The sequence below is a fragment of the Lolium rigidum genome, chromosome 3, assembly GCF_022539505.1.
Source record: "Lolium rigidum isolate FL_2022 chromosome 3, APGP_CSIRO_Lrig_0.1, whole genome shotgun sequence".
Classification (NCBI taxonomy): domain Eukaryota; kingdom Viridiplantae; phylum Streptophyta; class Magnoliopsida; order Poales; family Poaceae; genus Lolium; species Lolium rigidum.
In genome coordinates, this window is record NC_061510.1 from 14,705,688 (window position 1) to 14,718,802 (window position 13,115).

Sequence of the window (13,115 nt, forward strand, 5' to 3'; positions counted from 1 at the left end):
CCCCAGGGATTTCTAACTCCCACATCAACTACACGCCAGCAGCTACTTTCTGGCGCCGTTGCCGGGGAGATCAAGACACGCTGCAAGGGGAGTCTCTCACACTCAATCTCTTTACTTTGTTTATTGTCTTGCTTTATTTTATTCTCTGTCTTGTTTGCTTTCTTTATATCAAAAACACAAAAAAATTAGTTACTTGTTTTACTTTATTTAATTCGGTTTTGCTTTGTTTATTTTTATTATTGCTAAAATGAGTAATCCTGAAGTTGAAGTTCGTTCGTTTAAGCAACAAGGGGAGAAAGTTTTAAAGATGCTTGGTATATAATTAGTGATGCTCATCATAGGTGCACTAAGAAAAACTCCACTATTATCCTCCTTAGGAACTTTTATGTTGGTATCTCTAGCTGGAATAGGTATGTTCTTGATACTCTTACGGGGGGTAATTTCCTAGGTATTCCTGCTTTAGAAGCTAGTTGCATCATTGAGAGTCTAGTTGGAATACCACCTGTTAATGAAGCTAAAATTGAAATCTCTCTTGAGGATGTCATGAAAAAGTTGGAAGCCATAGAGAAAAATCTTCCAAGTGTTGTGACTAAATTGGGAATATTACTTGATAATACTGATAAACTTGATAAATTCCTAGAAGGAATTAATGAAAGAATTGTTGTCTTAGAAACTTGTGCTATCCATGATAATCAAACCCATAGGATTGGTGAACTTGAAGAAGCTATGGGAACCTTGGGTTCAACTTTTTCTTCTCTTAAGTTTAGAGAGAAAGCTTATGTGGGAAAGGAGGAAAAATTCATGTATGTCCCTAAGATGCCAAAGCCAAAGAATCATTATGAGCTTAAAATTGATAAAACCCTTAGTACCACTATGGGAAATTTAGATAATGGAGAATCTAAGGTACCCTCTGCGACAAGTTGTGTTTTTAAGAAAAAATATGATGTTGATGCTTCTTCTCTTGATGTTACTTGATTTTCACTTTCTCCGCCTAGCTGAAAGGCGTTAAAGAAAAGCGCTTATGAGAGACAACCCATTATTTTATTTCTGAAACTTTTGTTTTATATTTGATTCAAGGTGCTTGTTACTACTGTATCAATACCTTTATATCTTTATTTTCTTGTATTTTTGTGCCAAGTAAAGTCTTTGATAGAAAGTTGATACTAGATTTGGATTTCTGCGCAGAAACAGATTTTTAGCTGTCACGAATTTGCGTTTTTCTCTCTGTAGAAGAATCTAAAAATTCTGAAAAAAATCATGCGTGATCCTCAGATATGTACGCAACTTTCATTAGTTATGAGTTTTCTGATCTGAGCTAGTTAAGTGCCTCGAAATAATTCGTCTTTACGTACTGTTCTGTTTTGACAGATTCTGCCTTTTATTTCGCATTGCCTCTTTTACTGTGTTTGAGTGGATTTCTTTGCTCCATTAAATTTCAGTAGCCTTGGGTAATGTCCAGAAGTGTTGGTAATGATTTTGTCCTTGCTTCATGTGAATTTTTTATTATGCACTAACCCTCTAATGAGATTGTTTTGAGTTTGGTGTGGAGGAAGTTTTCAAGGATCAAGAAAGGAGGATGATATAATATGATCAAGAAGAGTGAAAAGTCTAAGCTTGGGGATGCCCCCGTGGTTCAGCCCTGCATATTTCAAGAAGACTCAAGCGTCTAAGCTTGGGGATGTCCAAGGCATCCCCTTCTTCATCAAAACTTATCAGGTCACCTCTAGTGAAACTATATTTTAATTCCGTCACATCTTATGCGCTTTACTTGGAGCGTCTGTTTGCTTTTATTTTTTGTTTATGTTTGAATAAATCGGATCCTAAAATGCTTGTGTTGGAGAGAGACACGCTCCGCTTTTTCATTTGAACACTTGTGTTCTTCATCTTACTTTAATGTTCATGGCGAAAGCTGAAAGCCGCAGCACTTATACTTATTGTTATTTGGTTGGAAACAGAAAATGCTTCATATTGTCTTGAATAATTTGATACTTGGCAATTGTTTTGAGATCTCAAGTAGATCATGTTTAAGCTCTTGCATCATGTAGTTTAAATCTATTAGTGGAGAACTACCGTAGAGCTTGTTGAAATTTGGTTTGCATGATTGGTCTCTCTAAGGTCTAGATATTTTTCGGTAAAAGTGTTTGAACAACAAGGAAGACAGTGTAGAGTCTTATAATGCTTGCAATATGTTCTTGTGTAAGTTTTGTTGTACCGGTTTATACTTGTGTTTGCTTCAAACAACCTTTCTAGCCAAAGCCTTGTACTGAGAGGGAATGCTTCGCGTGCATCCAAAAACCTTGAGCCAAAACCTATGCCATTTGTGTCCACCATAACTACCTACTATGTGGTATTTTTCTGCCATTCCAAAGTAAATTGCTTGCGTGCTACCTTTAAAAAAAATTCATTCCTTATCTTTGCAATACATAGCTCATGGGAAAGTAGCCTAAAAACTATTATGGTAATGAATATGTCGCTTATGTATCTTAGTTCTTATAAGTTGCTTGTTGAGCGGTAACCATGTTTCTGGGGACGCCATCAACCTGTGACACTTTTGTTGAATATCATGTGAGTTGCTATGCATGTTTGTCTTGTCTGAAGTAAGGGAGATTTGCCATGAGTTGAAATGGTTTGAGTATGCATGTTGTTAGAGAAGAACAATGGGCCGCCAACCAAAGCCATGTATCATGGTGGAAGTTTCATCTTGGACATTAATCCTCAGAATCTCTTATGAGAATATTATTGTTGTTGAATGCTTAAAGCATAAAAGAGGAGTCCATTATCTGTTTTCTATGTTGTCCCGGTATGGATGTCCTCAAGTTGAGATCTATCAAAATCGAGAAATCAAATGCGATTTATCTCCTTGGACCTTTGTACAAGTGGCATAGGGGTACCCCTTTGTGACACTTGGTTGAAACATATGTAATGCGATGATAATCCATGGAAATCCAAGCTAATTAGGACAAGGTGCGGACACTATTAGTATTTGATGCATGAGGCTTGCAACTTATAGGAAGTTTTATACATAACCCATATGAATTATTACTACCGTTGACACAATTGTTTCCATGTTTTCAAAATAAAAAGCTCTAGCACGTGAGTAATCCCTGCTTCCCTCTGCGAAGGGCCTTTCTTTTACTTTATGTTGAGTCAGTTTACCTACTTCTTTCTATCTTAGAAGCAAACACTGTGTGCATTGATTCTTACATGCTTACTTATTGCACTTATTATATTACTTTGTGTTGACAATTATCCATGAGATATACATGTTGAAAGTTGAAAGCAATTGCTGAAACTTAAATCTTCCTTTGTGTTGCTTCAAAACCTCTTATTAAGAATCTATTGCTTTATGAGTTAACTTTTATGCAAGACTTTTTGATGCTTGTCTTGAAAGTACTATTCATGAAAAGTTTTTGCTATATGATTCAGTTGTTTAGTCATTATCTTTTTTCTAGCAAACTATATACCATTGCTTTGAGTCACTTCATTCATCTCATATGCTTTACAATAGTATTGATCAAGATTATCTTGGTAGCATGTCACTTCAGAAATTATTCTTTTTATCGTTTACCTACTCGAGGGCGAGTAGGAACTAAGCTTGGGGATGCTTGATACGACTCCAACGTATCTATAATTTCTTATGTTCCATGCTAGTTTTATGACAATACCAACATGTTTTAGTCATACTTTATAATGTTTTTATGCATTTTCCGGGACTAACCTATTAACAAGATGCCGCAGTGCCAGTTCCTGTTTTCTGCTGTTTTTGATTTCAGAAAAGTTAGTTTACGAATATTCTCGGAATTGGACGAAACAAAAGCCCACGGCCCTATTTTCCACGGAGTCTTCCAGAACACCGAAGAGGAGACGAAGAGGGGCCACCCCACCATGCGGTGCGGCCCCACCTCCTGGCGCGCCGGCCTATGGGGTGGGCCCCTCGGGCGCCCACCGACGCTACCCCTTCGCCTATTTATTCCTTCCGTCGCGAAAACCCTAGTACTGAGAGCCACAATACGAGAAAAGTTCCAGAGACGCCGCCGCCGTCAACCCTACCTCGGGGGGTTCAGAAGATTGCCTCCGGCACCCTGCCGGAGAGGGGAATCATCATCGGAGGGCTCTACATCACCATGCCCGCCTCCAGACTGATGCGTGAGTAGTTCATCATTGGACTACGGGTCCATAGCAGTAGCTAGATGGTTGTCTTCTCCTCTTGTGCTATCATGTTTAGATCTTGTGAGCTGCCTATCATGATCAAGATCATCTATTTGTAATGCTACATGTTGTGTTTGTTGGGATCCGATGAATATGGAATACTATGTCAAGTTGATTATTGATCTATCATATATGTTATTTATGTTCTTGCATGCTCTCTGTTGCTAGTAGAGGCTCTGGCCAAGTTGATACTTGTGACTCCAAGAGGGAGTATTTATGCTAGATAGTGGGTTCATGTGCCCATTGAATCTGGGGGAGTGACAGCAACCCCTAAGGTTGTGGATGTGCTGTTGCCACTAGGGATAAAACATTAATGCTTTGTCTAAGGATATTTGTATTCTTTACATTACACACAGTACTTAATGCAATTGTCTGTTGTTTGCAACTTAATACTGGAAGGGGTGCGGATGCTAAACTGAAGGTGGACTTTTTAGGCATAGATGCATGCTGGATGGCGGTCTATGTTCTTTGTCGTAATGCCCTAAGTAAATCTCATAGTAGTCATCATGATATATATGCTTCTCTATTTGTCAATTGCCCAACTGTAATTTGTTCACCCAACATGCTATTTATCTTATTGGAGAGACACCACTAGTGAACTGTGGACCCCGATCCATTCTTTTACATCTGAAATACAACCTACTGCAATCATTGTTCTCTTTTGTTTTCTGCAAGCAAACATCATTCTCCACACCATACGTTTAATCCTTTGTTTTCAGCAAGCCGGTGAGGTTGACAACCTCACTGTTAAGTTGGGGCAAAGTAGCTTGATTGTGTTGTGCAGGTTCCACGTTGGCGCCGGAATCACTGGTGTTGCGCCGCACTACACTCCTTCACCAACAACCTTCACGTGGCCTTCATCTCCTACTGGTTCGATAACCTTGGTTTCTTACTGAGGGAAAACTCGCTGCTGTACTCATCATACCTTCCTCTTGGGGTTCCCAACGGACGTGTGCTTTACCGTCACGAGCAGCTACTTTTCTGGCGCTGTTACACCCCAGGGATTTGTAACTCCCACATCAACTACACGCTGGCAGCGTGTCATCAGACATCGGTAGAGATTGTGCTAGCTACGGAACATGGAAGCGTGGTGCTGTGGGCATTACCCTTCAGGTAACTAATATTGTACTATCCCTTACGACCCAGTCAGGGGCCCATGAAGGCACTCGACGACCAGGTGGGCCGTTACGTCGATTCCAAAGAAGGATTCTTGAAGCACAAGGCAAGAAGACGAAGAATACAAGGAAAGCTTAGATTTAGAGACCTCTCGAGACCTGGCTCCCAATATAAGGACCAGGAGAGGGGCTGCCGAGGGACACAATCATAATAGCCATAACCACCATAAGTCTAGAGCTAGGTCACCATAGAATTTAGCCTCTCGACGAAAGATCATAGTCGAAATCTTCGGCACCCTATTGTAACCGATATTTTCATCAATCAAGATCAGACAGGCAAGACGTAAGGGTTTTACCTCATCGAGGGCCCTGAACCTGGGTAAATTGTTCTTACCGCTTGTTTGATAACCGATGTCTCGTGTCAGCCTATAGAATTCCATCTACCCCAAGCCCCTTACGGAGGGCATTGCCGGGGAGTACCCTCGACACGTGGGGAGCCATGGAAAAGGGTGGCACAGCACCACCGGAGAAGCGGAGATGTGGAGGGCCGACGCTCAATGAGCCCGCCCAGGCGGCGCTGCTCCATGGGTTTTGCAATTTGGGATTGCTTCGATGCCTCACAGGAAGACCGAGTGGTTGGGAGAAAAGGAAAAATAATTGGCGGGTGGGCACCACCTTAAGACTCAGGGTTGTCCATAAACATTGTGACTCTTTTGATCCGCTATAGCTCTGACATGAGTCCCAACTTATGGTATCCTTAAGAATTAAGCATTGGAGACACCCTTACAATCTAAGAATATATTAGGTTCTTTTTAACCTATTCAAAAACAACAATTATTATTTTTATTTATGAAATCCTGCATGGGGCCACGTATCCTAGTTCATGAAATATCCCCGGCCTTGATCACATGTTTTGGGAGCATGGACAACAAACGTCCAAATACGAACAACCAAGTAGTGGTATGCTTGGTTGGGCCAAATAAGACAAGCCCAAATCAATAACCTGAGCATACATATGTAGCACCTCCAATCTTTAGTCCCACATTGTTAAGCCAAGAAGGTGGAGACCAACCTTGTTGCCTTCTAGTTAGTAGTACAACACGAAAGATAGATCTATATAGCACGTGCGCTCGCGTGGATATTCGCGACTTAGGGGTGGTGTGGGTGCCCTGGTATGCCTCTTTGTTCCCCCTCCGGACTTGTCTTCGTTTCAGTAAAATACTGACTTCGGCTTTTGTTTCATTCAATTCTGAGAATATTTCCTGTACAACTTTTCTGAAATACAAAAACAGCAGAAAACAGGAAACTGACACCGTGGCATCTTGTTAATAGGTTAGTGCTGGAAATCATGTAAAAGTGCACCGAAGTCTAAACAAAACATATATGAATTCGTGTAAAACAAGCATGGAGCATCAAAAATTATAGATACGTTTGAGACGTATCAGACATTTTCTCAATGCCTACAGGAGCAATACAATTAGAAAAATCAGTTGCAAATTTAGTTTATGGAAAATGAGTAAAATTTGCTGCAAAATGAGAAAAATGTGTTGGAAAATGAGCAAATCACTTGACATGTAACTGCATTTAAAATTGCTTGTTTTTCGCCTTGAAAATAGTCGTTGATCGTCTAATTCTTCTTCTTTGTAGGTTGATGCATGTAAAATGCATACATGAACTTTGTCATTTATCATATTAAATTCTCACATATTTACAACATATATGATGATAATACCATGTTTTACATTGATTTATTGGGATTTACCAATGATCCCCTTGATTTGGTTTATAACTCTGCGGAACAGGAAAACCCTGTTTTGCGTATTTTTCACATTAACAGACCTATACGGAGTCAAATTCACCTGGGATTTTTGGAGCATCATTTTTTCATCGGGGAAGCAACCTAGGCGCTGGAAGCACACCTGGAGAGGCCTGAGGGCCGAAAGAGGCAAGGTTGCGCGCCTAGGAAGGGAGGGCGCGCCACCCAGGCTATGTCAGCAGTCGATCGTCCTTTTGCCCTGATTCTTTCGCCCACCGACATATTGTGACCCAAAAATCACTATATGTATGGCCCCGAAGAGTTCTCAGGAGGAGAGCGCCGCACAAACACATAAACATGAAAACGTAGGCTGTTGCACAAAAGTTTGGGGGGGGGGACTCCGTCGGGATCACTGTCGAAGGGATCTCCACATTCTTCAACGTCTTAATCATCATCACCATGATCAAGAGAGAGTAGTCTACCTCTGTACTACGGGTTTTTGGCAGTAGATTGATATATTTCTCTCATGTTCTTCAAAGTTCTTAGTGTCATATGAGCTGCATAACATGATTATGGCCATATTTCTAATACATATATGGTGGATCCTTATTCTATGATATTGTGCTATGATATCGGATCATATTATGTGTAAGATGTATTGGTAGATGCATATTATGTATCCCGTTCTTAAGTATTTGTTTTGATCCAACATCTATGGAAGAGTGCGTGTGGGGTGATGTGTGTATTAGATGGAGTAACATGGTTTTAGTGATTGGATAGTGACAATATGTTCAAGATCTATTATGACTTTGCCTTTTCTTTTGCTACCTTACTAGGGATAAAGTGAATGCATGTGATATGTTCGTCACGTGACAATAGTGATGATTTTGTTTGTTCAAGGTAGCATATTTGATATTCAAACTTCATGTCAAAGTACTTATGACTATGCTCTATTAATTCTTAATACAAGATTGATGAATTTTTTTTCTTGTGGGGTATAAGAGAGATGTGTTGCACTATCTCTATGTTATGACGTGATGCCCATATTAATTCTGATCTTACATATAGTAGTATTATTGGCACAATCGTATCTTATTGATGGATTGTTATTTGTCCACCACAACTTAAAAATGAACCCACGAACTCCGGTCCACTTTTTATTGTAAGAAACACCTTTATATTGCTTTTATATTGTTTTCTATTTGCTACACTATTTAAATCCGAAAATACAAAAATATTACTTTTCTTATTTGCATCTAAAACAGCAAAAACAATCAACAAATTTACAGTTTTTACTTAGTTATTTTTATCTAGTCTAGTTTTATTTGCTTTATTTTTACCCGTGTTTATTTACTTACACGAAACCTTGTGCTTGACAACCACGTGGTGAAGTTGGTTACAAAAGACATTTATTTTACTTGCAGTATTGTTAGAAGAAAGGAGAAGAGTATACTCTTTGTCAAGTTCACCGAGTTTGATATAAACCATCGAGTCACCCTTGTGGAGAAAATACTTTGCTGACACAATACTCTGCACTTGGTGTCCCAACGTCATCATAGGTTCACTGTCAAGACAAGTGGGCTAGTTGTTTCCTGCTCAAGTGGCACATTGTGAAGGACATCCGGAAAATTTGTCAAAGAACATTATTCTTGAGTATAACGAAAATAAACCAGTGACCAGCGACAAGTATACCCAGGAGTTGAGAACTGGCCATTTGATGCTATTTTGAAGTCGGTCCGAGGGAGTACAAAAAACATTTGTGTGTACACTTAGACATTTTATGTTGGTATACAAAGTTTGGGACAAAAAAAACTGTGCCTCGTGTAAAAAAATAATTTTTGATGCTCCAATATGACTCTTCACAAGACATTGTTTTTTCATTTTTACACATGACACAAAAAATTTCATTTTCTTCAAAACTTTGTGTGTGAACATAATATTTGTGGATGTACACGCCTTTTTTTTTGGTTTTTTCTAGCATTTCAAAATGTACTTTTTAGCCACTTTTTATAATAGGTTCATATATTCTTATTGGCAAAAACACCACCTATGTTGACTCTTTTTTTTTCTAGCACGAGGAATCACTAATTTCAGACGTGGCAAATATTTAGACCTACCCACCCAGTTCAGGTTTAGCTTACATCAGTCGGTTGTCCAGGAGGGCCCATGACTAAATTCATCTCCATATATAAATGGATGTACACTCCAGACATCCAGGTTTAAGTTTCCATAGACCAAGATTTAGATTCTTATATTATTTCAAAAAACACTTCATTCCTTTTAAAAGAAGGTCATACCTAGGCTGCATGCAGAATGGAAGAACTGCTGCAGTGGAACATGAAGTTCTGACGACGAGCAAATGCATCGTCAAATTCAAAATGCTGCAACCATAACGGACCTGTATGATCTAAGAAATGGAAAGAAGATTTGCATGGTGAGGCGTACATACGAAACATAATGTCCTCATGCGATTGCATTCGTTCACTGAATACTTTTCCCCATTTGCATTTTATTCCTGATCGAGCACACAACCACCACCGTACCGTACCACCACCATCATATATTATTTTCATCACTCTGAAATTTATTTGAATGCATTTGTGCGACGAAAACATCTGAATTATTTACCAAAGGTCATTATTTTGGTTCTTACTGAAATTCAGTGTGTTTCAATGAAATCTCGGTGACAGTGAGTTTCGTGTGTCTGTGTGTCGTGCACAGCTCCCATGGAAGGATGGAAGGTGTGTAGTTTTTCTTATACTTTTATAAAAGGAGCATAAATAAGATGCAAACAAACCAGTATGTCCGAACTTTATCTGGCAATCCATTATTCCTTGTGTGCCTTTTGATGATTCGTTTCCAAAAGACGAAGCCTACGGGCACTCAATCTCAGTGATATCATTCTCAGCAACGCATATGTTGTCCTTCAGTAGTATTTCTTTATTAGCTACCTTGTGTAAGCAATGTGTGGCTTTTGCTGATTCGTTTCCAAAAGAAGAAGCCTACGGGCACTCAATCTCCGTGATATGATTCTCTAAACATCGTATATGGTTAACTGACGCATACAGCTCCGCCGCCGCGTGGTGTATTCCCCGCCGGAGTCATGGCGACGGTAGAGCTACACGAGCAGGAGCAGGAGAAGGAACAGACAAAAGACATCAAGTTCTTATGGAGGTGGCGCAAGTACCTACTGCTGCTCGCCACTCTGGTTGCCAGCGTCACCTACGCGGCCGGCCTCAACCCGCCTGGCGGCGTGAGGTCAGAGGAGGGAGGCAACAACGCCAGAGGGCAGCACACCAGTGTCGAGCCACCGCTGCCCTCGGGTGTGTACCCAAACCGCGTCGGCGGCGTCAATCCGCCGATGCCCTCGGCGGTGTACCCGAACCGTGTCGGCGACCCGGTGCTCGTGTCCACCTACTCGCGCCGTTACACCGCCTTCTTCTACTGCAACGCCGCCGCCTTCGTCGCGTCCCTGGTCGTCATCATGTTCCTGCTGGACCGGCGCATCAGCAGCAACCCTGTCGGCGTCACGGTGCTCCGCTCCGCCATGCTGCTGGACCTGCTCGCCCTCATGGCCGCCTTCGCCGCCGGGAGCTGCCGCGACGTGATCGCGTCCATCTACGTCTCGGCGCTCTTCGCCCTCGTCTTCGCCTACGTCGCGATTCAGGTCAGCTCGGAAAGGAAACAGGCGGCGACTGTGGAGCGCGACCAGAATCCGGACGCGGAGGAGGAGAGCCTCAAGCTCAAAGACCGGCGCAAGTTCATGCTTCTGCTCGCCACCTTCGCGACGCCACTGACGTACGGGGCAGGGTTGGTGCCGCCGGGAGGCTTCTGGAGCCAGACAGAGCTCGGGCACCGCGCCGGCGCCCCGTTGTTGCACGACGGGCTCTTCAAGATCCGGTACGACGCCTTCTTCTACGCCAACGCCAGCTCTTTCGTGGCGTCGCTCGCCATCATCATGATGCTCACGAGCAGGACGCTGAGCAACCGTCTCGCCAGCTCGTACGCGCTGCCGGTGTGCGTCCTGGTGGAGCTGCTCGGCCTCATGGCTGCCTTCGCCGCCGGCAGCTGCCGATGGGTCACCACGACAGTGTACGTTGCCTGCCTCGTCGGCGCCGTGCTCCTCTACATTGTGCTGCAGATGGCCATCGCGGTGTTGGCCATGGACAAGTTCAAGACATGGCATGACACAGTTTGTAGCATGATCACATCATGCGGATGCAAACAAGCACACACGTAATTAATTAATGTCACATCTCCGGCCCGTTTACTAATTACATAGTACGCGCGCGCTTCTTAATTGAGCTAACTAATGTCACTTGGATATATACAGGAATCTGCAGGCACAACAAGAAGGACAGCGGTGGCCGCGTTCTCGTCTGACTGGGAGACATCTGCCTACGTCATCGCGCTCGTCGCTGCCGTGGGCGTCTTCATTACGATGTATGTGCTCTTGTCATTGGGGAAGCCCAGGATGAAACCAGTGCTGAGCAAGGCCAGCAAGTTCAAGGCCAAGGTGTCCAACTACTTGGGAAGAAGCAACAGTGATGATGAGACCAGCCGCGCCCTACAAGAACGTGCCAATCCGTAGCTTATGCTCTTTTTTTTTTTTTTTGCATTCTTTGATTTGCACACCATTGTTTGAGATTATTCCCTTGATTTGCAACGTTGCTGATCACCGTTTAAAAAGTGTACCTAGTTCTCAGTCTAAGAACTAACCTAGTTCTCAGACTACTAGTCATCAACCCGTGCATCGCACAGGCTACATGGGTATATTAAAATTATTTAGTTCATGAATTAGGCATGCTTCTATGATTAAAGACGGCAAAATTTATAGAACAATGGTGAATTTATTCCATCTATTCAATCTTAATTATTTGGGTGGGACTATATTGAATGGACCCATATTTTGTCAAATTAACTGAATTGTATAGATGGATCTAGATATTCGAGTGAAAACTTAAATGCATGTTTTAACTTTGTCGTCATCAAATATTGCTTTATTTTCTTAGCATGGTATTTCTACATAACGCTCCTTATATTCTTGCAAATAGTAAATATATCTTACTTGACAAATGCAGAAAATACTTTTCTTAACTACATCAATAATTAAATAACTGGCGGCAAATATAAATTTTATGGCACTATATAATTACAGCAGAACAAATACAATCCACTTTTTTTCCAGCAAATACTATCCACGTTACCTGCAGCTAATGAAGTATTATATTTACTTACATTTTACCATTTGGTTGTGTACAATTGTAGTTTGCGGCATGCTGTGTGACTTGGAGTTTGAAATGATCATTCTTTTTATAATTTTGTATTCAAAAGATAAAGCCAAGTTGTGCTACCCATCTAAAACGGCAGCTAAGTTACAACACACAAAGGACAGTATCATGTCATTCGCAGCCTGGTTTGCGCGATATATGTTCAATCGTCATGATTTTGACCTAGTAGTCACTCTGAGTAAAAACTTCAGCCGTGTGGTGCACCACCTGTAAAGATGCGGCGTTTTTCTTTTGTGTGGATGAATAGATGTAGCTTCTTGAAGGTGCCTCCTGCAGATTGTCGAGCTTCAAGGCACAAATATCCGGACATAAATATACAGGCAGATAACCTACTTCACTTTGCTTGCCATATTTCATTTCAAGAATGTGTATGTAATTAAGTTATAGCGCAATTAACTCCATGCTACAAAAAATATCAATTAATCCTTTAATTATAAAACAGGCCCATAAGGAAGCAACTAATATTTATTTAATAAGATAATCAATATAGAAACCCGTATAAGAGTATGCGCATTTTTAGATAGAAGCCATGCAGCATGTTGCTTACCATTACTTCTCTGAAAATCCCACACGATGTCTCCCATGCCCTAAAGCGCATTAGATTTCTGCGCGTATTTGCCAAAGAGAAGGTTTATCGAGAAAATACCTGCATAAGTGGAGACTTGAGTTGTATCTGCATAAGTAATTTTTGCTTGAAAAATAATTAGACAATACAATTACTGCATCTGGTAGAACTAAGATCAT

General features: G+C 41.3%; 1 protein-coding gene across 1 annotated transcript; it reads left to right on the forward strand.

Annotated features, from left to right (window-relative positions):
- The first annotated feature begins 10,183 nt into the window (after positions 1-10,183).
- Positions 10,184-11,671, forward strand: LOC124694366. The gene is made up of 2 exons (XM_047227360.1): positions 10,184-11,272; positions 11,414-11,671. The coding sequence occupies exons 1-2, from the start codon at positions 10,184-10,186 to the stop codon at positions 11,669-11,671; spliced, it is 1,347 nt and encodes a 448-aa protein (XP_047083316.1).
- Positions 11,672-13,115: the final 1,444 nt, after the last annotated feature.

Coding starts and splice junctions, on each gene's coding strand:
- LOC124694366 (XM_047227360.1), top strand. CDS start 10,184: ATGGCGACGGTAGAGCTACACGAGCAGGAGCAGGAGAAGGAACAGACA. Junction 11,273..11,413: donor TCAAGACATGGCATGACACA/GTTTGTAGCATG, acceptor GGATATATACAG/GAATCTGCAGGCACAACAAG.